At 35.6% G+C, this 27,034-nt stretch overlaps 1 protein-coding gene across 1 annotated transcript in view; it reads right to left on the reverse strand.

Moving 5' to 3' along the window:
* Positions 1-26,408, reverse strand: part of LOC129787686 (uncharacterized) — a 48,946-nt gene extending 22,538 nt beyond the window's left edge. Inside the window, exons 1-2 of the mRNA XM_055823415.1 lie at positions 25,536-26,408; positions 7,702-8,251 (exon numbers count right to left, since the gene is read on the reverse strand). Of these exons, the coding sequence (XP_055679390.1) occupies positions 7,702-7,792 (91 nt within the window). The 5' untranslated portion in view covers positions 7,793-8,251; positions 25,536-26,408. The remainder of the gene's footprint in view (positions 1-7,701; positions 8,252-25,535) is intronic.
* Positions 26,409-27,034: the final 626 nt, after the last annotated feature.

Raw genomic sequence — 27,034 nt, forward strand, 5'->3', positions numbered from 1 at the left:
CATTGTGGAATACCATGGGATCCACTGAGAAAAGCATTCTTGGAGTAGAAGGAAAATTGGTGATTTTCTGCCCGAAAAAACACTCATAATTCATAAAAGAGAAAGGTGAAGAATTAAGTTGTGAAAATTCCCACTTTTGGGTTTTAATGTTTTGTTGAAACTTGAAAGTTTTCGAAAGCTCCACCCCTCGCTATATATACATAAATAGCTCAAAAATTCATACACCTTTTGTGCCAAAAGGAAGTGAAAATACCGTGTTAAGTAGGAAAATGAGAAAACAATGCTTGTGCAAATGAGGATAATTTTGCAGCTCCATCTTTATTCCAGGAAATATTTAAGTATTTTAGAAGTATATTTGCTTAAAGTTCTCTTAAATATTTTTCTTTTACGTAGAGACAAAAAGTTTTAGAAAAGATTTTAAAAGTTTTGCAAAACGAATCATTCATTGTGATTTTTTTTCTTTAAGAGTCAGAACATTTTCCTTTCCCTCTTGATTTTTCTTTCAACCCCCATTCATAACTTTTCTTTTCCTTAAATTACATTATTGATAAACGTAAAAGTAATCAATTTTATGTGATTAAGGAATGAATATCATTGAAATGAATTTTTCTTATATGTTGGAAAAAAATCAAACCATTTTCAGCTTGTGGAGCAATAAATTGGGGCAATACTCATACCACAAATTTAATATCATATCAAAATTTATTATTTTATAGAGTGAATTTGGAAAAATCATAAATTCACGGATATATTTGCATATAAACCAAACCCTTCCCATTTTCTCACACACCGACGACACACCTCTTGCTATGGATTTTACTGATGTAGTGAAAAGGTGATTTTTATGAGGACAAAATGCAGACAATTCGGGATTTTCCCTCCTCTTTGATTTTTTTTATGACTACGAAAGATTTTCCCTCTTTTTTTTCATTTCGCACCTTTCGGGTGAGTTGCGATAAGGAAAGTCATGGAGCATGTGAGAGAAATGTTGTGGAATTTTCACACACAGAGACACTGATTCATCATAAATTTTATTGCATAAAAGTCGGTGAAGGTGTCTCTAAACTCGCTAGGAAAGCTCGGAAAAGTTCATGGGAAATATTCATAGAAATTCAAATAGAATATTGCATTTGAAAAGTGACCCAATTAAAGCTTCTCATTAGATGTGAATGCCACAGAGCGTTGATAGTCTCTTTAAATGGTGTGCAGAGGTCTCCAAAGCACCAGGTGTGTGCAGAATTTTCAATGTTTGTTTATTTATTGAACAAGTTCTCGCACTTTTACTATTCCCGCCTGTTCCCCACAGACGTGTAGAGACCACAAAATTCATTCCTCACAACATAAGTGTGTCTGCATTTGACTTTGGTGGCTCTGCTATATAGACATTTTGCAAATTCAAAATGTGTGTGTGGACAGAATTCGGCACAAAACGATAGAAAGTGTTAATTTTGGTGCTTTTGCACAAAGTTGTCATCATTGGAGTATGTTTGTGTTTCCTGAACTTTTGCCGCACTCTCTCTGTGAAAACTTTCTCCGGCGATGACGCATAAAGCTTCTATTAAATTATCCCACCATCCAGTAGAAAGTACATGTATATCAGAGCTGTGTGCGGGGTATATTAATATTCAAGTGGGTGGAAAACACTTCCTCATTGGGAACTTCTACACCACATCCGGGTAACAATACTGATATGAGATCAAGAGTGACGCCTGAGAATTTTACACCACGAACTGTGGCTTTAATATCCAATGAACTTTTGGTGAAGAAAGCAACACTATGTAGACCGTCTTTACGGGAGATTAGTGAAATTACTTGAGCATCGTTATGCCTTTGAGCAAACTACATTATATAGCTTTAGGGGTGCGATCTCTCCACTCAGATGTTGAATTTTATTCAAAAACAACCAACAAGCTTGCAATCTCTGGGTTGGTGTTGGCTCGAAAATTTAATGAAAATTGCTTGTAGCCACTGCGAATAGTCCCATCACACTGCTGGAAAATCTATTGCAATGTTCTCTGACCACATCCGTTCGCAGCATGAAAGCTCCTTCAAATGAAAATCCATTTAGAACCTTCAGAACCATTTTCTTCGAAATTTCTGCCATAGTTTGAATATTCTTCTCGTTGGAGTATCAAAGTTCTTTATGTGAGGTGGAATTAGTTTCTTGGAAGAAAGTTATAGCTTGGGTGCTTAACAAGATATTAAAAGACAAAGCTCCCCACATACATACTTCAGACAGAAATCTTTATACCGAGAATATATAATGCTCCATTCAGAAAGTGTCTTTCCTTTACCTCTTGATTAGACACCCCACAGTGCTGATGGTGTGACGAGTAAATTTATGGTTTAATGGTGATGCGGGATGCACCTTTTGCCGCTGCAACAATTTATAAAATCTGCATGCAATTGCAGGAAAATGGCTTTCCATGCGTCCCATCTGCACTTCATGGCATCTTCATCCCCGAGACCGCGGCATCAGGCATGAGTAACATCCCGTGACTGCCATGAGATGCTCGCCTGCATCTGATGACTGTGTCTTGGTACTATGCATGCAGCTCTCCCCACAGAATCCCCTAAACTGCAATGATGATGAAGATAAACGGCTGCACATGTCAGATGCGGAGCCCCGTATGTGCAATAATATTATTCGGTGTGGAAAACTTTATGGGGAAAAAGGAGCTTCATGTGTGAACATCTCTCTTTTCGGTGTGGCTCTCTCCAGATTTCAAATTACCCTGTATTAGGGTCAGGGATTGCTGCATAAATATTCAACAGGAACTCCACCACAGGTACACAGTGAGTGCACACCTTTGCGGTGAGATTCGTCCACATACTCGAGTGGAATTATCCAAATTTTCAGGAGTACTTGTGGGTGAAGAATATGTATCTCATCTCATACACCTTGAGAGCTAATTTAGGGTTTCTTGTTGTTGATATGATACGCATTATGGTATGACCATTGCAGTCAATTAATACAGCAGACCACCTATTTCATAAATCTCCATGATCAATACACACTCAACGAGTTGGAATTGTGGGATCTTGAGACTATAATAATATATTGGATAAACCATTGACAATGCGTGCCAGACGTAGTCAGACTTCCTTTCATCAATATTATCGAGGAATATTACTGAATTTATTAGTTGATAGTAATGATTAATTGTTTCAGCCTTTTATTATGTATGCACAGCACACACCATGGACATTAGCAAGAGAGAGAGCATCTAATGATAAATTTGACTTTCATTTTATGTACAATTTTGTATCCAATTTAATAATTAATTTAGTGCTATATATATTATAGTTTGATCTGCAACATTTGGAATTCAATTTAATTTATTTGATAAATATTCTCAATTTTTGAATTAGTTAAATGCAGAAAAAATTCTTGAAAAAATTATACAAATCTTACAATATTCTTTATTGAAAATATTTTATAGTCAGTATGACGTATGATTATGGTCATGGTGGTAGATTGTAAATGTGTGTGTGTGGAAGAGATTCAGAAGGAATTTCAAAATGTAAATCTCTGATATAAGTTAGCAAAAAGTAATTTCCGGGAAATTCTCCATAAAATTTCCATATCCTCTCAGTCAGTACTTATACTCTTAAATACTCCGCGATTCATATTTCAACATTATACCACAGTGAAATTTTACTTTCTATGTGAAATATGTTTTCACAAAATTCCAAATGATTTTTCCATATTAAAATGTAGTTGAATTTTATACACAGAGATATGTACGGGGAGACAAGAATGTATACACATAAAACTTAAATTTTCTCTCCCCAGTTTATGCATCACAAAGTTATGTAATGGGTGAATATCTTTAATATTCTAAAGTGGTTTGGGGTCAATTTTCTTACGCCACAGGAGTGTTTTGGAGTGCAGGAAAGCATATTATTTCTGCGTTCAAATAACAATTTATCCATTTTCTCAAGCATCTGTAAGATATGGAAACTTCCTTGAATATTTTGCATATTTGAGCAATGCACTTCAAACCCCTTTATAAGTGAGCTCGTCTCTTTGTATAAGGCACACACACGCTCTAACATGCTCAACAGCCAGGGAAAATTGTATTTTGCACATTGACTCATCTACCCACCTATGTACTCCGCAGACAATCCACCGGAAGTGGTTGAATGTGGGGGCGGCTTTATTCTAATTTAATCACAGTATCTTACTCCCCAGCCACGGTTGAGATGGAGAAATTTATGGAATTTTCCATTGAATTACAATTGCATTATTTACAGGGAGAAAATATTAACCACAGAATTTCATATTTCACAAAACCCCCTTTAGCGCAATTTCTCCACTGTATGTGGTGATGGTGGGAAACCCCAAGTGGAGTTCCTCAAATTGGGTAAAGCGTGTTGGGGATATTGATTCGCATAAACAAGGAGGATGGGATGAGGAGGAGGTATTTTTTTCTTGCTCCCAAAAATCAGCAATCTCCATGATTTATAAACTTTCTCGTCACTTTTTTCCCCCAAACTCCCATGCGTCTTTTCCGCATCCACCCCTTACCATTTTCCCAACTGCCCCAAATAGCTCCGGGGGTGTTTTCTTGTGTTTCCCGCACTCACGATGATGTGTTTATTAAAAATTAAACCATCAAATTGACGAGAAACTTTTCTCATAATTTCATTACACGAACCAACATCGCGCTATGGGAATTTTTCGCAAAACTCCCCCAGCCACCCCACTCCCCCGTCAAAAAAGCAAAACCCTCGAAAAACTTCACTCAGCCACTTTTCCTATATACATACTGTGCCTCCCATTGTGTCTGCCTCGTTCGTTGTTGGGCAACAAACATTATTGAATTTGTAATCCGTATTTGTAAATTTTCCCATCCACACAACTTTCGCCAAGGGACTTTGCGATGCCCTAATAAGTTTCCCAAAAGCAACTTTCATCGCTCGTGCCTATGGTAGCTGTGGTATATATGATAGCTATATATGTATGTATGTAGAGGGGGATTCCTATCGAATTTCCTTCTAAAATGGGGCTGTTAAGTATCCTGGAGAGAGAGAGAGAGAGAGGATTGAAGGTCATGGAGGGAAGCGTTAAGAGTGTATATAGACAAGAAATCGTAGTCTTTCAGAACTTTTTTTCTTTTGCTTGTGTTGAAAGGAAAATAAAGAAGTTACCTAAATAATTGACTAATGATCATTGCGATACTAAGCGTAATCAGAAAGTCAAGAAGCTTTAATTAATTCGAGTTACCTACATAATAATAGTCGAGAACCTGAGTTACAAGTAATTCACCCCTTGGCAGAAAAATCACAGCCACGAGCAAAAGGCCCTGCGTGGATGAATTGAAAAAGCTCTCTTGGTTGTGCAATTTAACTTGCAAGATAAAAATATATTATGTAAAAAAAATGATACAAAAGCACCCCATAACAGAGGGGAATGTTTCAAAAGCTGTGTGTAGATATTTTCATATTTTCCAAACGTGGTCTTTTAAAGAGATGCACCCCATGAGTTAAAGTGGCAGAGAGAGAGCTTTTTGTACAGAACATGAGCTTTCTAAAAAGGGTGGAGTATTTTTTTGTTGTTGTGGAAAAGCGTGTAGAGCCAAAAAAAAGCTTGAAAAGCAGAGGAATGGAAAGTTAAAAAGTATTTCTGTATTATTTTCTCATTCATGGTGTACACAAAGATGAATGACACAGGCACCAGGCCGGTGGAGGGGTGGGAAAACACATTTCAATCTGCCTTTTTCCGCACTGAGCCATATCGAGAAATCTCCCCCATTCACTCCCACTTTTGTTGCTGTTATACACACATTTTCATTTTTTGGTGCCTTTTTTCTTCCTTCTCGCGTCCTTCTTTTCTTGCATATTTTAGACATTTAACCTTTCTTCCCTGCCAAAGGGAATATATATATATATATATACTCCATTCCCACCCAAAAAGACTCCCTCGCTATGTGTGGGAAGAGTATATTTTTTTTAAAAGGCAGAAAGCGAAAAAAAGCCACGAGCTTTGTGCCAAAGTTCAACATTTCAATTCTTTTGAGTAGACGGAAAAGTTACACACACACTCGTGAAGGACAAAAAAAAACAATGACGTAACTCAAAGTTTAGGTACATTTGGGGGACCCTCTGAATTTGATTCTTTACCCTTTGGCGCACGATTGCTCCCTAAACATTAATCTCTCACCCCTCACATTGCATTTCACGTGTAAACTCAGAGGAAATATGTTTGCTGCAATAAAAGCTCCCACTTTTACCGCGCGGTGAGCTTAATGCCATGTACTTTGTCACCTCATTTTCCCAGAACGTCCCTCTTAACCCACACTGGGTTTAGGGCAAATAATGTTCATGTTGGAGTACATTATAATCCATATAATTAAATTTTTCGCGGGAATCTCTCCCATGTTTCTCTGCCATGCCACCCCAGAGCTGTCTCTTTTGGCAATGAATAAAAAAAGCGAGGTGAAAGACTTTTTTTTTCGCGAAAGCGCTACAAAAAAGCACAAAACACAATAATACAAAGTGACACAACAGTTTCCCATTAAATTTTCTGACAGTGAAAATATTGCGACAAATGATATATGCGTAGTGTTGAATATGGATAAAAAATGGGGAGATCTAATAAATTTTCGTTACAGCTCTTTTTTTGACAATGTTGCCTCACAGAAGAAATAAATTCAATACAGTGTGCCGGGGGCCCGGGACTGTGTCCCTGACGATTAAGTCGCATTCCTCCTTCACTCCCTCAAGAGCTTTTAAAGCTCTCCCAAAATGTACATAGCTACACATATTTATTAAAGTATTCACAACATTTTAGAATAAAATTTTTTCGGGATACCTTACGGGCAAACAGAAAATTATTTAATCAATTTTAATCAAATAACCCCAAATGAATTTGAAATAATTTTGCTTTTGAATTATTTACCGCATTGTTTTTAATTTGTGATGCATGACAGTTTAAATGAAACAAAATCCAAAATTCCAACCAAAGAGCGCGGTCTAAAAAAATAAATAAACTGTGTGGGTGGAATTCGACTGTGTGCTAATTGAAACAAAATGTTGCGGAAATATTGTACCTCAATGTATCCCACAATATATTTTAATTTCTCTGTCTGTCAGTAATACAATTTTCGATTGAACTCCCCTCGTGGATGGTATCACGATTTATTTTATTTCACCTCTCTTGTTTTTTCCAAAAAACTCCCACAGGGCATCCAAAGCCATGGGAGGTACGTTCTCTCTCTAAAATTGATTATATATCCCCCCACAACATTCATGTTTTTTTTTTATTCCACCAACCCATTCAACTCTCTAAAATGTTGGGAGTATAGGTGTATTGGGCACTGTGTCAAAGCTATGTAGAAAATAAATTTTATAATTAATACAAATTGTGATTAATTGAGTTCAATTCCGAATGAATTTGGCACAATTTGTAATTTTGAATCATGCCTGGGGTGCTGGAAATCATTTCAACAAAATGCAATTAATTATTCCACAGGATGTTGGAAGTTCGCACCGCTCTTTTGACAAGAGAGGTTAATAAATTGAATGGAATTTTAGTGCCCTACCCTCCCGCCGCCATCGCACCCTCACTTATCCTTTCAAAGCGTTGTTAAAAAAAATTGGAACATTTCTTCATGAAGAAATGAAAGGGAATTCTCGTCTAGAGCCAAAATGGGGTGTGAAATAAATCAGAATGTTGGCGTTTTTGGGCAAACATACCTCTGTTTATGTCCCGTAGAAGGAGAAGGAGTGTGGCAAACCAGAAGAATGTCTTTGGCCAGAGTTTCGCTGAGATTATCCACTCCATCATGATAAATTTGGCAATTGTGTCCGAAATTGCTGTCGTCTCCGAAATGCAACCACTCTGATTGTGTCTCTCAATAGCCAGAGGGATAATTTATTGGGCGCCTCACACACTTTTGTATCGACACAATTGTCCCACTCTAGTGTGACCCATAAATAACACGGATTATGACTGTGAGCTCGTCCCTCCTGTGCCTGATCCTCAACACAAAATCAAGACACATTTCTTCACTGGAGCACTCGGGATATTTCTTCCACTCACCATTTTCTTAGTAAGACAGTTGCTGTATATATAGTTGTTGCAGAGAGTAATGCTCACCACAAAATCACCCAAATCACAGACATTTCCACGACTTTTCCCAAGCCACTTTCACCACATACACACACTGTCCATGCGGGACTTTCTTCTTCAACGATCGAGGTCAATGCGATGGGGATGTTTACTCGTCCCGAAGATGGTGCTCCTCTGTGTGGAAGAGAAAGAAAGAGGAAAATGTGAGGAAAATTGCTGCAAATTGTATGTGATTTGTTTGAGGGTAATTCAATGTGTGCACCATTGGAAAATATTCAATGTAATTTTCTCAACGGGTCTTGGCCATCTCTCTGCATTTTACCGCCACATTGGCAAGTTTTACACATCACAAAATATTTTCAAGAATGTGGAAATTTAGTATTTGCACGTGAGACTTTCCTCAAATGTGTTTTCTTGTTTTAAAAAATTGCACAAAAAATTATCTTAGAGACAACGAAATGGATGAGAAGGGTGAGACTTATCTTTGTTTTATGCAGACATTTTTGGAATTTTCCTGTAAATTTTTATTTTCCTCTATTTCAAAAAAAATTTCAATATTTATGTATTTTCCTATTTTTTTATTCAGAGCAGGAAATAAACGCTTAGGTGTCCTTTGAACTACTCCATCTAAGAAAAAACAACCTTGACAACGTTCCTAATTACAATCATTCATTAACTTAAATGTTAGAGTAGGTATACTTAAATAAAATATCCACGTCTTTTAATCAATATTCCTCACCTTGACTGAATTCTATAACTTTGGCAATATGTGTGTGGGTAAGAGTCAAAAATTTGATTAATTAAGGCCTAAAGCGAATTCCCGCCTTGTCGAAGAGTATACCTACATATAAAATGCAAAGCGAGGGTTACGCGCCTCAACGTAATATAATTTAGTCTTGCTGTCTTTTCTCTTTTCCGCACGAGAAGACTTTTAAATAAATTATTAAAATTGTATGCTTGGCCGAAATCACTGAAGCACGCATTTTCACGTTTTAGTCGGGCAGTCGAGTCACGTTCTTTGAGAATCTGTGTGAAAGGCAAGGACCCCCGAAAAAGCAACATTTTTCTCACACCCGCGCGCGCGGAATCATGACGAGGCTCATATTTTGAGTGGGCTCATATATCCACACACAAGGGTTGATTTTTTTTGTGCTCAACATATGGTGGGCAAAAGAAAATATTCACATATGAATAAAGTGGAGGGAAAACATGACCAAAGAGATGCACATTATGAATTTCTTCATAGTCCTACAACATGTAAAAATATTGCCCTGGAACAAAAACATAGAGATTGCGGGAGGTTTTTTTTTACCCCAAACACACAAAAAGCAAAACCAAGAAAATGCTGAGGAATGTTTGCTTATGTTGAGTGTTTATGTTGGGATTTTTTGTTGATGAGTTATGTTCATTCATACATACTTCTAGAAGGAAAAACCATGAAACTCTTCATGTTATTAAAAATTCAAAATACCTTTCTTAAATAAAAAAGAAGTCAATCATAACGCGTCCAGTTATAAGAGTTGGTATACCACAACGCGGATGGGTCAGTCTATGCGTTGTAATTTAATTTGTGAGTACTATTAGAGTAGGCAAAGTCAATTTTTTGTAAAATTTAGCAATTTGACACATTAAAATGCTTATATCTTAAGTTCTATTAGACCTACAGATATTTCTTGACTAGTTCTGGAAAGGTATTGAAATAAGCTATAATCTGACATATATTTCGAAACATTTCAAGGTCACCTCCAGAACACAAAATGGCGGATTTTTGTTCAACAAAAACAGTTTTTTGCACTTTTCGTCCTGAAGGAATGGTCCTAGAGGTTTCTGATGTTCTAGAAAGTTGTAGAGTTTTACAAAACCTTTAATTTGATACTAAATTGAGCAAAATCGGACAATCCGTTCAAGAGATATGGCTCTTAGAACTTTTCAAATTTAAGAATTTTTCAAATGGCTATATCTTCTAAACGGCGACATAGATTTTCTTCATTTTTGGACTGATGAAATATATTAAGTCAGGCTACAACATATCAAAATTTAAAAGATTTGCCTAATGGGGATTCGGAGATATTGCCCCTTAAAGTTAGGCAATTTTTGTTTTTGTTTTTAGCGCCTCTTGCGGATGTTTTAGAAACTTGAAATGTTCTAAACAGTTGTAGGGCTTCTCAATACCTTTCATTTGATACTAAGATGGTCAAAATCGGTCAAGCCGTTCTCGAGATATATCGAAAAAACACTTTTTGCTTTAGGCCGCCATATTTGCTAAACCGCTTGACCGATTTTGAAGTATGAATTGTTGATGAAAACGTCTCACTGAGCTCTACAACATACTAAAATTTCAGACCTCTAGCTATAAGGGAACTGGTTGATGGTGTTTCAAAATGGCGGACGGCGGCCATCTTGGATTTCGAAAATGCGAAAAAATGAAATTTTACACCCACATTTCTATAGAAAACTTCAAACCGGAAGTCTCTATCTGTTACCGTTCTCAAGCTATAAGGCAAAGTTTAGAGTCCCGGACGGCAGGCCGGCAGGCCGGCCGGATCAAAAATTTTCCACCACCATTTTCGTAATGTGGGATGTCTAAAACGTGCTCATACCAAGTTTGAGCCCGATCTGAGGTGGTCGGTTTTTCCGACGATTACAATACTTGGTATGCCACGATTGTGGTATACCAACTAATATATGGCAGTAATTATTAAACTACTTCGGATGATAAAAACTGAACTCATAGTTTTTCAGCCAAAACACTTCGGCCAATTCAATTCTAATTGAATTTTTTTTAAAGTATAGGTATCGCAATAAAATAAAGAACAAAAAATGTAAATAAATTCGAGCAGCAATTTATTTCTCTTTCCCCTGAAATATTTCATTACCCAATGGGAAACTTTTAATCCCTCCCCAGACGAATTGAAATTGAATGTTTAAAAAACCCACACACACAGTTCTTTGTTTCAACGGGCAAAGGGAAAGCTTGTTATGTATAATTTTTTTTGCAATATTTATTTCTCATTGAAGCAGATCCTGTCTGACTTTTATGGGTTCAATGGATGTTTTGGAGCTTTTTGAGAGCTTTTCAATTACACGGGTGAGGTTGTTTCAATGAAAATTTCATGCAATTAATGGCATCTCAATGGATGTAAAAAAAACCTGGGGGGGGGGTTGATGAAAAGCTTAATTGAATTGAGAATTTTTGTTTACTTTTATAAAAGAATTTGTGGTGGAATAAAGGTGAGTGTATTATGAATGTTTTTGATTTTTGCAATGAATTTTAATCAGTTTAACTTGAATTTACTTTCTTACCACAAAAATATTTAAAAGCTTTTCATTATGCAGCTCTACTTCGTATGGATGTTTGAGCTTTTTTAAGAAAAAGTTTCCTGGGAAAATTCCCCTAGACTTGTGACCAATTTTCAACAAGCTATATTTGGGTGACCAATTGAATTCTATATATGCGGATATTTTTGTCCACCCACCTCTTAAACAAACTTCAATCCCATGACATTTTCACTTTTGTATTGTACATTCATTTTCCGGGAATTTTTTCCTTGTATAAAGGAACTTCCCGACAAAGTTGAAAGCTCATCATGTGAAACGGCGTAAAATATGCAAAAGATGTTGATTGATTTTAAATAATTTAGCAAGGAGTCACATATTCGGACTCTGTGTAGCGAAAAAAAAAAAGATCCTTTCAGGAGGGATTTGCATGGGAAATCGGGTGAGCGGCTTTCATCCGGGATGGAGGATAAAAAGAGGCACACAAAAAAGCGAGGGCATGCGTGGGAGAAATTGAATACAATCCATATACACACACCGTGAATGCTACTTAATGAAATGCCCAAAAAGGTATCCTGATTGGCAGGTATTCAGTATCGGAAGTCCTTCATCTTCTTTCCGGTGTGTGAAGGAAGTTTATGTGCAACAATAAATTCAAGATAGAATAGGATATCCACATGGGAATTGAGTTTGGGGATGTTATTTTGGGGAAAACTTTCACATTAGGCGATTTATTGAAATACATAGGAAACACCCCAGGGAGGAACTTTTTTTCACATTCAAATTATTTTTAGAATAGTTTCCTTTTTTTATTATTTTCACTTGTTTTCAAATTTTGCATTGCAATTGCAATCTAAATTGAAATGAATTCACAGCTGGGTCGCACACATGTTGGAGTTCCTTTCCGAGTAATTTCTCAAATATAATTTCCCAACACAAGTGCGTAAAATTCAAACTCAAAGCCACACTAGAATTCACATTAGTAAGTTTGGAGATTATAAATCTTTCTAATGGAGAAATTTACGGGCATTTCTTCTGTAAAACAATTTACTGAACATTCGCATTTGTGCACCATAAGTTACTCACCCCTTGATTTATTGCACGAGATGCAACAAATGTTGCAATTTATCGTAATTCCTGCCGAGATGGTCACTGTGTCAATAGCACTGGGAGGTAAATTATTAATGTATATAGACAATTTTTAGGAGGAAAGTTGGTGCTCTATTTAAAAGCATAGATTTGCTAATAAGTATGTTTGTTAAGTGATGATTTACTTAAATGCAAAGAGTTGGAAATTTTTTATTGAAGATTAAAAACATTAAATATTTTGCAGAGAAAATAAAACAAACTCAGAGCTTTCAGAAAAAAAAATTACATTAAATTCAATAAAAAACCTGAAAGGATAATTAGAACAAAATTTATAGTTAATAGAACTAAAAAAACATAAATAAACATTTCGACAGATTTATTTTGGAGCATATTTCATACACCTACAAAATTAGCAGACCAACAGCTGCCATAAATGGCTCAATTGACGCTGTGTTTATGCAATTCCTTGCATTTATGCACATATCCCCCAGTGCCCACATTTAGCACACTAAATTGTATGGTTTGTATCGGTGACCAGAAATGTGCGCTTTAATTTGTAAAATCGGGCATACCAACGTACGGGAGGAGCGTGAGCTGTTGTTATCAGTGTCGAACAATATTTAAATGACTCCATGCAATTGACTAAAAGTGTACGGTCAGTTACATAATGCGCCAATTAGAGCAACATGCTCAACATCCCATCAATTTTCCACCTTCCCCCATGTGGGGGTTGGTATTTGTACGAAATTTCCAAACTTTGTACAAATACCTACCCCTCACACCCTTTGTCTCCCTCATTCAGGATGCATTTTTGTCACAGAAAATGTTCTTTTATGATTTTTCTAAAAATTCTATCTTCATATAGACATCCTACGAGTGCCAAAAATGTCTCCATAACTCGAAAAAATCTTCTCCTTAAGCCAAAACGGATGAACAAAGGCGGAAGCGGAAATTTAGTAAAATTGAAAACAAATTCACTTGGAGTATAATCAAATTGAGATTTTGAATCCGCCACATAGAAGAACTAAAACTTCGCAATCTCTTTTCAATCGTTCCCCCAAAACGTTTTCTTCTCTATCCCAGATTTTTGGTGGATTTTTGGGTGGATGCCTAAATGGGCAATTCTAGTGGTGCTTCTTTACTGTCTACAAGATTCCCTCCCAATGCCATCGACTTCCGTGGAACATTGATTTTTTCTCGGAAGTCTGATATTTTCGCAAAGTTATGGTTTTGACTGAATGTTGAAAATTTCTGGGAAAATCTTTTTTGATTTTGCGTTATTTTTCAAGGAGAAAATTGCTCCTTAAGCTGACCGAAAGTAGCATAGAAATTTAAGCTAAAAAGGCTTAGAATATAAGGTTGTTAATTAATATTTACAGACATATTAAATTACATCTCAACGCCCTTTTTCCAATAAGCTTTCAAATTATTTAAAATATAATTAAGCAAATAAATAAACATTAACATAACATGAAAATTATGTTGTTCCTTTCCCATCCCTTCAGCATTCCTTTACAAAAGGAGACCATTAAATTTTCAAATCCTAATATGTGACTTTCCTCGAGGCTTTTCCTTCTGTGCTGTGTCGAGGAAAACACGAACCCACTGGTAATGGTATTTTGCATCTCTCCTCTGTCAAGTTTACAAGGATTATATCGTGGCACTCATCTACACTCCTTCGTCGTCATATTGGTTTACACAGCAAAACCAAATGATACACCCACGAAGTTCATTATCACCCATATCGATCGTTGTCATATCCCAGAGATCTCCGTGGGTGGCAATGTGGCAACATGAGTTCCCAACAGTCGCTGACTCTGACATATCACAGTGCTTTCAAAGTGCATACATCAACTTAAATGATGCATTTATCTGCGTGGGAAATTGAAAAGTTTAAACTCAAATTAATTTTCAGCTGCTTCCTCCATTTCGTAAATTAGATAACTTTTCAACCTAAAATGCCACAATGCGTGTTTATCCCAGGATTATGTAGCTACATTGTACAAGCACTACCTTTTGATGACATTACCCGACAATCAAATGGGATTTTTTGTTATGTTGTTACATTTTTGCAAATGCAGGATTTGTGTTTTGCATTTAATAACAGAAAATATGATTTTGAACGCATAATATTCTGTCAATCACGTAATATCCATTTTTTTTGCTAATTTTTTTTTCCATTTTAATCTCACTGATGAATGATTTTTTGCATTTTTCAAATGCTTATTTACGTAAAAAAAAAATAATTAGTAATTATCCCGGATTACGAAAGTATTCCAAAAAAAATTTTCCGAAAGGAAAATTTTGTTTAAATTTTATTTTAAATAATTTGAGAATACAACAGTGAAAGCAATCACATATAATGGAGATTTGGTACTTTGATCCTCCAAAATATAGGTTTAATCCCAGAGATTGATTAAATTGCGGCATGTCGTCATCAAAATTTCACAACATATGTAGACCTTAATGAATTATTTCCATTTATAGCTCTCCACATATACATATATATAGCGAAATTGGAACTGAAAATCAAATTAAATATTTACATTTAAATCCGTATTAATATTTTACGTCAATCCTTTTCAATGAATATTTTTAATTAAGCCGCGTAAGGTTTTCTAATTACTTTTTCATCAAATTCGCTTTAGTTTTTAATTATTGCCTCTTTGAGCAAATAGCGAAAATATTTTAAAAGCAATTTTTCGTCAATTTCATTTTTTGTATGATACTTTCATAATACATATTTTTGGAGGGGTTAGATGGTTCATTTGAGACAAGAAGAAGGTACAAATCGAGATGAGAATCCCCACAGAGAAAGAAAGAAAGCTTCACCATCTCCCCTGCTTTTCCGTATCTTTTCTTTGAAAATTTCCTCCAGTTTGTTTCGCGATGAGAAAACACCACCAACCAGCTTAATATTATTTATAAGAAATTTTATATATCACTCCGGAAAATGCTTATCTCGTCTGTGGCTGTGGCTTCCTCCTCTCTGGTGAATTACAGCTTTTGACGGTCCGCAGGAGCTTTTTGCTTTGGGTTTTTTCGGAACGGAGTGTGGGTGTGATATACCCCGGACAAACCATGGGAATAATTTTGTATCAACCTGAAATGAGATTTGCTGTTTTCTTGCTGGTTGGAATAGGGGTTAAAGAGAAAGCTAAGTGGTGCTTAATTATGAAGAATGTGCAATCGGGATGTCTTATCTGCTCCCCAAGACTTTTATTCCGCAGCCACTCTGCCATTTCTTCTCTGGCGCTACATTGTTCTTCATCTTTGCGTTTATCATGACTTGTTTCTTTCCCAGTTTCACCCATATAAATACCAAGACAAAAACCTTGGCGTTTGGAAGAAAAATGTTTTTTTTTTCTTCTCTCTTTTAAAGTGGGAGTCAAGAAGACTCACCATAGAGTCACAAATTCATTCATTTTTTTCGCATTGACTCTCCCGAAAAAAAATTAAACGAAATTTCCACTGTGAGGATGAAAATTCGTTGGAGAGTGCAAAAAAAATTCGACAAGTTCAGTTTGTATTCCACCAGAGAGCTTTTTTTTGTCCTCCTCCATCATCTCAAACTGTGATGAATTCTATTGATTTTCCACCCCCGAATATATGTTTTCTTATATAGTTTTAAAATGTGTCGTGTTTGCTGAAGAATTTTTCAGGCCACCCCCCATGTGGGTGCCAGGGGTGGGGTTTGGGATTGTGGGAAAAGCACGCGTTGTCAATCTTTCACTTTTTGACAGTTTTATTCCATTGACAAAAGAGGTGGAGAAGACTGGTAATCTTTCACATATTTTCTTGTCGATGAAATTGAAGGATTTTTCCTCCTCACAGTTCTTTTCCCACCCACAAACCACCCCCTGTGTGTGTAGCACATTCGATGGTATATAGCAAAATTTATTTATGATATATGAGGACACATTCGTGGCTTGAGAACTTCTTCATGTGTTGGAGGTGATGAAAAATATCCGGATTTGCTGAGTATTTTTCTGCCTCCACCACCCATCTCGAGCATTACATATATGAAGAATACCGAGAAACATGAAATCTCTCCCGTGAAAGTCAACATGCAAGTCCGACACTTCATAAAATGCAACTCCTTCGTGACTTGGGGAATACCTACCACCACCACCAACCTACCTACCGCTCCATATACCTTTACTCCTGGGAATACACGTGAAAGTCAGAGGTATATACATATGTTTTAGTGACTCGCAGGCGCTGGAGAATTGACAACTTTATGAGAATTTTTATTTAGGTTGTGAAAACACCCAGAGAAATCTCATTTTATTCACATCTAACTAACAACGCTATAAAGTTTCATACCAGCGACATGTTACTCTGTGTAATACATATATAATTTATCCTGTATCTGCATTATTAAATGTCTATTATCATAAATCATTTCATGTTTAAATTTATGTCTTATGATAATCAAGTATGGCACATAGATTACACTAAAGCGTTAAATTCAATAAGGATATTGCATTTTACAATATCTTTGATTAATGTAGATTCATTTATTTTTATTAATTACCATTAAAAAGCTCCAAACAATTTTTTTTCTTTTTCAGAATTTAATAAAAAAAGCTTCTTTTTTATCTCTTTGCATTCTAAATGAAAGCCCCGGAAAGCTGATTTTCAGCACAATGGCACGCTCAATGGGTATTGCAGGAAGTGCAGAAATTTTTGCAACATTGTATCCAAAAGAGTTGCAGACAAAATGTCTCCTGGATTAACTTTCTACATCCAATAAGAGTTTAATGAGCGGGAAAAAAGGGCAAAAACTTTGGGATTAGTAAGTGTCTTTTTGACAAAAGCATCCAAAAAAGACAGACACACGAGCGTGAGTTAATTGGATAAATTAACATCGTTTACAGAAATCATCAGGAGAACGTGAATGGGAAAAGTTGGTGGAGAAGGAAACTTTTACACCGAACGACAATTAAATTAAAACTAATTAAATGCACCAATTTGAATTAAGCGTAGTGAAAGAAAGAAAGCTCTTCCCTTTTCGTCTGCAAATTTCCATTTGCATCGTCTTCTGCCACAATTGTCTGCTCACATTCTCAAAAGTGACTGAGGGAACACTGTGGTGCGGGGGTGGGTTATCTGGGTAAGGAATAAAAAAGGAAGAAGGGGAATGTATGTTCCCGTTCCGCACCAAGCACTTCCATCGTCTTGTAGAAAATAGGATAATCTGTAGCTATTCTCACAGCAACAATTCTATCATTGTCATCCAAACAACACAGGATATATAGGTGAATGTTGTATATAATACATTTCCCATTTGAAGTGGATTTTCCTCGTGCGCATACTTTGGCAATGCGATACACTTCACGAAGAAAGAAGAAAAAAAAGCTGGATTTTTTGTACTTCACACAGTAAAATTTGATTTACTGTGCTGTATTTCTCAAAAATCCTCCCCAAATTCAGCTTTCACTTCATCCCCCAATGGTATCCCCATTCCCAACATCTCCGCAAGGCATTCCGTGTGTATCCCAAAGCTGTGTGAAGTGTTTCGTACGAAAAGTGAAAGAACTTGCTACACATTGGTATTTCATATGCCAACCATAAAGCTCCGCCACCAGCATTGTCTCACAATACACTCCAGCGATCACTGGAAAATACAACACATTCTTCCTCCCCATAAGTGACTAGAACACTACTTGTGAACTTACTCTACACACAGCAAAATCACGCGGGAATTTGAATCGCTAATGCTTCTCAAGTTTCCTCAAATTAAAACGATATATTTTGTGTTAATTTTCTAATCAAAGAAAATTTTCTTTAAAAGATTTTTTTTTTAAATAATATAACGGCCTTGTTATGCTGCAGTTTTAAGCAATTGATGCTGAACATTTTATGTGAGGAAGAATTAGAGGAAACAGCATGTTAGTTCTCTCGTGATCGGAAATGTTAGAAAGTTTTAAGCTATTGAAGCTTAAATTCTCAAAAATTCTCTAAAGATTGAATAAAAGCTTCTCAATTAAAATTATTCATTTGAATATGAAGCATTTTTAAAATGTTAAAATTATTTGAAATTAATCTTTGTAATTTTTTATTAAACAAGATTTATAACAAATTTATCTATTCTATTTGACGACTATTATATTTTATTGTTCGTAAAATAAAATAAATTTATTTTGCAATTTGACGAAAATTTTTGTGAAAACGATAGCATTTGTTCTATGTAATATTTACAATTCAAATCCTAGGTTAGCGAAATCAAAAAGTATTTATACAATTTCGTATATATACTGCCATATATTCTCCGCATGCATAAACGAACTGTGCATGCCGAAATACTCTTTAGTTTAGTTTTCACACATGGGAAATTGCATATAAATTGCAACGTAATTCGTGAGTGTATATTTTGTTAAATAAAACATCAAACTGAATATAGAATTTGCTTTTTGGTGGGATGATCAAAATTTTGTGCGGATTTAGGGAGGGAGGGGGCGGCCCTGTTGGCTGTTGAATTCAATGTTGAAAAGCTATTCCAGCCACTGTATTGACAACTTTGGATAAACATCATTGGGTGGCAAATAAAGTTGGATATGCGGCGTCCGGGAAATTTATGAGAAATTACGTATCGGGCGGTGCATTAATGCAAATTCAACCCCATTCGTATATCGTGCGAATTTCGAAGTATAGCCTATACGTTGGGTGCGTTGCAAAATTTAGGGCGATCGTGTGTGACCCAGTGTGTAAATTAATTGGCGTATTGAGCTGATTTCATCTGCGGAAGCTGCATGTGCTGAATTTATTGTGCTGAAAATTATTTGCCCACGCGTGCAAGCTGCAAAAGCTCAAAGTTCAATTTTCTCCGTGGTGGTGTGTTAGCTTTCGAAGCCATACATTTCACTATGCAGGCACCTACCCGACCTACCCTAATTAAACTTTCCTCTGCACACCCTTTGAGTGAAAAGGCATTTTTTTTTCTCTTTGCGAAAGTGATTTAGTGTTTCATTGAAAAAGTTATTCGAAATAATTCTTCTTTCTTTTAAGCTTCTCCCGCATGCAAAATCAGTTGGTTCTCTGTGGTGGAGATGTGTGAATAAATTTTCGTGGGGGTTGACGACACACTGTGTGTGATGGAAATTGTTGGGGAACAAAGTTGGTCAGAGTTCATCCACATTGTCGTGGTGAGAGCATCAAGTGTTGAGGGGTGCCTTTCAGCGGCACACAGAATTCCATTTAATTTTCTCATACTATACCCCTCTCAGCGAAACCCTGGACTTTCTCACCACCCAGGCACACCCCCATCCCATCCAGAATTTAATAAACAACCATTTTCTCACAATGAATCGAAATAATTTCATGTAGAGCTGTGTTGTTGCAATATTTATAAGTTTTGGATTCGACTCATGGCCATATCTTCTGTCCCTGGAAATTGAACTTTCTCACAAGGGAGGCCGCCCTTCCCATTCATCACATAGGGTGTGTGTGAGTATCTTATTTAGACACAACCCTCCCTTTGAATTCTTATACAGTCTGATGCCTTTACAAAAGAGGGAAAGCTGGAAAAGTTGCTTTTAGAGAATATTGCATGAGGAATACACGATAAATTAAATCCTTCTAGGAAAGGTCACGGGTTCAACTTCAGAGGGATCCTCCTACGCGTGTAACATTTTTAAATTGATGACTATGGTTTATCTAGAGGCATCTACATTTTGTAATACTCTTCACATACATTATTTAATAGTTTTTTAATCTGTATATATTGTTAACCCTTTTAACCCTTCTACTCTATGTACATCAGTTCTATAAATAAAGTATCAGGGGTTCTAGAAAGAATTCTCAAAGGATGGAAAGTCTTTTAAAGAATTTTCTTATACCCCTCTCAATTTTTAATTAAATTAAATTCAATAAAAAAGTCAAACAGGAGCATTATGTGTTAAGCCACCAGTTTGAATCCAACGAACTTTTAATGAGGGACATCCCCAAAAATTCTATAAAAATATTATTCAATTTGCCCACATGTAATTGCTACCCTTGTATGTTTTCCTACAAACAGATTGTAGGCATTTGAAAATGTTTTTTTTCCACTGCTAAATAGAAAATCACGACAACGCATAATAGTAGGTAATACACCAAAAGCATTAACCAGCATTAAATTCACCAATATGTGGGCAATGTCCTATGAAGGACTCCTATAGTAAACTCTTTGGTGCGTGTTTGCTTTTAATTAATATGACCACCATGTTACATTGAGCTCTCTCGGTGCAATTATCATTACATAAAGCGAATAATTATAGCAATGAGTGCAATTTGTCGAAAATACCCCATGTTGATTTATTCAACTTGATCCCCCACACTATTTTTATCAACCCCATTTCCACATTATTTATCCAACTTAACACGCTGCGATGCATTATTAATTCTCTTTCACTTCTTTTTTTTTGTAAATTCTACTTCGAAATGCTGATTTTCTCTTTTGGACGACATGTGTATACAAATTAAATGAAATCCTTTTGACATGTATGTAACCGCAGTGTTGGAATTTTAGTAATTTGAAATCAGCAAACATGCCAATCTGTTTAGGCTTTTGATCACATTTAATCATCCAAAATTGCAATATAATTTGGATTTTGATTAAATTCAATTCATTTTTGTGAATCCCTCCATCAAAAGCCTTATTTGCTGTAATTTTGAAATTTGGAACAAAATTAATTGGGAGTCATTGGAAACCGCACCACTTGAAATGCCATAGAGAGATCTCTAAGCTAGATCAATAAAATTCATTTTATTGGTTACAGTCCGATAGGTCAAATGACACAATTCTGCCTCCAGCATAGAGCACCCCCATCAATGGCAGCCGCACTACAATTTCCGCGCACTTGTTGAGAATTAAAATCATGATATTGCTATACTTCTGTGGTAATGACAGTAATGATTTTTTCCCGTGTATTCTATTATATATATTTTCATTAATTTGTAAGCCATGTTTAGAACATTATAATGTTTTTGATTAGATAGCACATTATTATTTGATATAACGTTATTATAAGCAAAATGATAATCATGGAAAAGTCCTCTGGGGGACCTAATATAGTTAAGCAATGTATACATATATGATATCTCTCAATCAAAGTTAATTTATCAATTAGCCTGGAGGGTATGTAAAATATTGATACATTTCAGTTGAGGAGAATATGAGAGAATTTCCAATGTAATTGGTGTTAATGTATCAAAGGGCAAAAATGTTGGTACTATGTAGTATGAATTATTTGCAATACTATCATAATATTCAATATATTATACGATTATTTTACAATATTACAAATATTTGCCAAATATTCATAGTATTTGCCGTATAATATCAAAATGCTCGCAATATTAGCTCCTCCCTAAAATAAAAAAAAATATTATAAATATCCTCCATATTTTTGCTCTTTGAATAAAATTCAAATTAAACTTTATTAGTGTCTAAAATGGGATAAAATTTACTATCAATTGAATTTTGAATTGTTAAGCGGATAATCATTTTATTTAATTCACAACAATAATTTACTAATTCACACCAAATTATTATTTTCTATTTAATAGCTTTGTGGGCATTAATAAATATCACTGCAAATTATTTTAAAATGTCAATTAAAGCCTAATTTAATGTTTAAGGTTTTTTTGTGAATTTTCCAAGGATGCTATTCATACTAAAACATTAAAAGCTCGTCCTATGTTGTCCATACAGTAAATAGTTAGTCGATATAGTTTCCGTCGCTTTTCAAGTCATGAAAGCACCTGAAGATTCAGTTTTAAATAAATCATTCACAATCATTCCTAACGAAGCTCTTGATTTAATAAATTGAATTAAGAATTAAATTTTAAACAAACCAAAGCGAGGAAAATTGAAGAAAATTTTTCCAGAAGAAAAAGAAATAACAAAAAAGCTCCAAATTTAGATATTGCGTAGGTTTTTCTATTATTATTCCATCTCTGAGAGTTGTTTTCCTGCAAATTATTTTGATGGCTGACGAATTCTTGATTAAATCAGGTTATATACGCGAAGCAGGAAGGAAATGATGAGAAAAACAAGTCAGGTTAAGGTAGGAGAAAAAAAATGGCCAAGTGTCTCTTCTTGACGAAGAAAGTTGCTCAACAAACAGAGAATAATCTTCTTCATTGCTCCTTTGTTTGAATTTTCTAATCGACTTATTTTTGTTTGTCCCACAAAATGTGCGACAGTGTCTCAAAGGTGAATGAAAATTTTCTCTCAGATACATGTACACATACATTTGGGGTGGGATAAAAGCATCGTCCCAAATGGTGTGGAGAAAGGACGCAAACATAGCAATAAATCGGACAGGGGTAGGAAGGAGAAAAAGGAAATTATGGTAGGGAATATCGCTAAGTTGAGTAAACGGAATATTAAGACAATCCCATGAGCTTTTCATACCCAATCATATTTCAAATGCGTCTCCCATGTTGAGCTTTTGGTATGCTTATTGCTCAAGAGAAATACGATTAGATTCGCCAAGGGGATGGCGGAATGGAGCACAAATGTGGGAGAAGAAAAAATATTTTAACATCTCAAATACGAAGAGCTTAGCTCCCCTGAGTGGCTTATACTTCCACACACACACACACTGACTGGATCTCATCCCTTTTTGCTTTTTGGGGGTACTTTTCCCGTGGCGCAGTGTGGATTCCAAAGCCTTGCGGAAGAAGGGTGTGGGATGGGGAATAGTACAAGGCTATATGGAAAGAAGCCCCAAAGAATTGATATGGAGGAGATTCACATAAATATTCAACCGGTCGTATCGACTTGAGGATGATTGGTCTCCAGGATCAGAAGAACTTTCCAATGCTCCTTGAGGAATTCTTCGTAACGATTAATGGTCTAGCTTCGCCTTTACTTTACATATTTTCTCTCCTTTCTTCTCTCTCTCTCTCAATCTTTGGAGCTTTTCGACAATGCTACTCTTGAAACTGTCGCCAAGTGGATCAATTTCTTTCTTCCTGCAAAGACAGGATAAAAGCTCCCGTCTATTTCACTTCAACCGTCCACCCAAAAGGGTAGTTCCAGGGGTAGTACATGTGGACGGAAAAAAACTTCGAATACGAGAGCCATGGGAAAAATATGTTGCGATGAACTGACATATGATGAAGGCATGAGAATATTGTAATATGATGAAAAGTCATAAATTTTCTCCTTCCTCAAAATTGGAAAAATTTATTGAGAGCGAGAGAAGAAAAGGCATTTTCATGCCTGTAACACCCATCGTCGCAACCCCCAAAATTTACGCATCATCTTTCTCTATAATCGCTTTTTCAATAAATTTAATATCGCCTGTCGGATGTTCCCGAACGCATCGTTTATATTTATTGCGATTTCGGGATTCATTCTTAAACACATGGAGGAGTTCCCATTTTTGAAAGAGGGGGGTTGGATCCAATGGATGGGGAGTGAAGCTGCTTGAGGAAGGGAAAGTATCATCAAGTGAGTGAATTTTTTATCATACAGAATAAATTCATATTATTGAGAATTATTTATATATACATAGTACACACAGAAAAATTATTCGTATTAGTCGAATGCGAGTGAGATATTCGCACATAACCTCAGTTTGATTCGCACTCTCCAATGTAAACAATATAGGAAATACTCGTCATTAACGAATGCGAGTGGCACACTCGCAAAAATTGGCAGTTTCACTGCCACTTTTGATCAAAATTTCTCTGTGTGTAGAATCCCATCCCTTTGTTTCACGCCAATATTTCTTTTTTGTTGCGTTTGAATATTTCCCATAAGAGGAAATCTCTTGAGGAAATCATTTGTTTATTCTCTCACAACACTCTTTCCAATATATACAGAGGGGTGAATAATTTCGTTCAGTTGAGAAGGAATTTTGGCAAACAAATTGAGGAATGAAGAAGATGTTGCGGAATATTCACAATGTTTCTTTGAATTTTTTCCATTCTTGAGCAATCAGAATGGCACGATTGCACACAGACTTGCATGATTGAAAATTCACAATTTTCTACATTTTATACAATATGTCTCTGTAATCTGAGACAGACTAGAAAGCAATGTAGGATTGTGCTGGAAGAGGTATGGCTAGACGAATTTATTTAATTACTGGACTAATTTGTAATTGGAAATGTGTTGGAAATCGAGAATTTTTGCATTACTATTGGATTTTTTTAAAATTGGTTTTAATTTAAAATCTTTTTCAGAATTTAAATTTTAAATGAGATATTGTAATTTTTTTTTTAAATTTCTATGATAACATAAAAAGCCAGTGCACTGTAATTCAAATATTCGTTATCATTAGTAAAAACTAAAAAAATTTGTTATCTTCGCTAAATAATTCACAGCTAAATGGAATTTTAGTAAAGATAATAAAAGTTTTTAGTGATTCCATCATAACTAAAATATTCTGTAATAATTATGTACTAAAATTTTTAGTTAATGTTCCATTACTACAGACTTTAGTAGCAGTTTACTAAAATTTTGAATGACAGTGTGGATTCCCGACACAACGAAAATTTTCTCATAGTTTAAATAATTTTAGTTGTTTTTTTAGGACCTTAAATGTTATTTTTTTAATCAAAAATTCTTAGTTCTTTTTGTTTTCTTTCAAACTGTAATAGTTGTTTGACTTTTGTTCTTGAGCAATGTTCTTGATATTTCAGAATTCTCTCGTTTTTTTTTTTGCATGAAGACTGTCTTAACAATAAACTTTCAGATTTATGCTTAAAAGATGAAACAATAGAGAGTACACAATCAAAATCCATATAACGAAAGAACATGTTCGTTGTGTAAGACAGCCACTGTAATGACTTAATAAAAAAAAACTGATTGGGTTATATTTTAAATTAATTGATTTTTTAAATTAAATCGTAATTTAGAACCTCATAAGTCCAAATTACCCAAAAAAAATTCTAAATCAACTCCACGGTCATAATTAAATTTGATTTTAATAATAACATCGAAACGAAGCTTAAAAAAACTTCTATACAACTCCATCAATTAGATGGAATCACGTTTTTACTTTTTTATTGGATTCAAAAAGTGTTAAACTTTCATTGCTATTTCCCGCAGCTGTTTCAGCTGTATGTATCGCTATGTTCCATTCCAACTCACCTCCAACGTATATTTCCGCGTGCTGCAGCGTTTCCGAATTGTATGTGAGAAGTATAATTTTGTGTATATTGCCACTTCAGTATTTTACCATACGAATGGCAACTAATTGATCCGCGCTGAACAAATCAGTACAATTCTCACTCGCGGCAATTTCTGGTCACTCTTCACCGCACTAATGAAATTTATCTGAGGGCCACTGTGCGAACAATGTGGGGGGAAAGATCATGGACTCTATGGGGCACAAAATTCAATATATTTTTCCGCTTTTACACTGATGTTTTTATTTCACACGACTATCATGGGGTTTTTATTGTTGATTTTTTATTATTATATAAAAACTCGTGGTTGGAATGAAGGGGTGGTGGGTGTGGGGTTAGTGTGAAACGTGTTGTGCATACGCGGAAGAAGAATGCAATAAAATTAATTTGGGGGGAGGGACTTGATTACGGACTTGTTAATTGAATTTTCAGTTTATTGAAAATTATCCACGGCTATTTCAATGAACACAATTACTATATAGTAAATTAAATTTGTAAACTCGCTTTATTTTTTTCTCACTCTTTGAACACATTTTGTTTTCAGCTATGCAAAATACAGATATCTCATGTCGTGGCAGGTGGCAGAAAAAAAGCGCACAAATGTTTTAAATTTTCCTATTAATTTATGCTCAGTGCAGCTGTCAGAGATCCCAGACAGATGTTTAAAAAAAAATCAGATGATTTCCAGGGATTTTTAGGATTGTCTGCGAGACAACATTTCGGAGAAATCCGCCAAAGGGAAGGCTGTGAATTCTACGTTTGCGGAGGACGATAAGCGGAATGTACGAGCGAGATTCCACAAAGTGCAATCCTCTTACGCTGCCGATTTAGTACTAAAAGTCTTCAAAGGATTCCACCAGAGATGTAACAAAATCATCCTCCGGCAGTGATTCGGTGGTCGCTCTCGCTCTCTTGTGAGTTTTCCCTCCACGTGGAAAATATTTATCCTCTCTCGGGCTCTTCCATGGAAATGTGTCGTGCGACTGCTGCCCCTTTTCACACCCACTTTCCCATTGAGAAATATCCTCAGGCGCAGACGTCACTCCATGCGGAGGGGTGATGAAAATGAGCACTTTCCACGGGAAATCCGCTGGGAATTCAAGAATTACCCTTACACAGAAACATCCCTCCAAAAGTACAAATTCAACATACAAATGCATCCCAAAAATTTCCTACTAAAATTTTTTTAATACGCCCCTCGTTCCATTTTTCAATTGAAACTTCATCCCACAACGCATAAATCTCAAAGAAGAAGCATAATTTTCTTTTTGAAATGAAAGTTAAAACAAATTATTTCTTTCATTTCTCTTCCAATCAATGCTAAATAAAACTATATGCTCTACTTGATTTTTTCAAAGAAGAAGAAAAAAAATCTCTAGAGTGTGGCGGTAGAGGAAAAATCCGTGGCAGATGGTGTGTGCAAATTGTGGGTTGTTATTGCTCCAAAATTTGCCCATTTAC

Source organism: Lutzomyia longipalpis, chromosome 1, assembly GCF_024334085.1.
Source record: "Lutzomyia longipalpis isolate SR_M1_2022 chromosome 1, ASM2433408v1".
Taxonomy (NCBI): domain Eukaryota; kingdom Metazoa; phylum Arthropoda; class Insecta; order Diptera; family Psychodidae; genus Lutzomyia; species Lutzomyia longipalpis.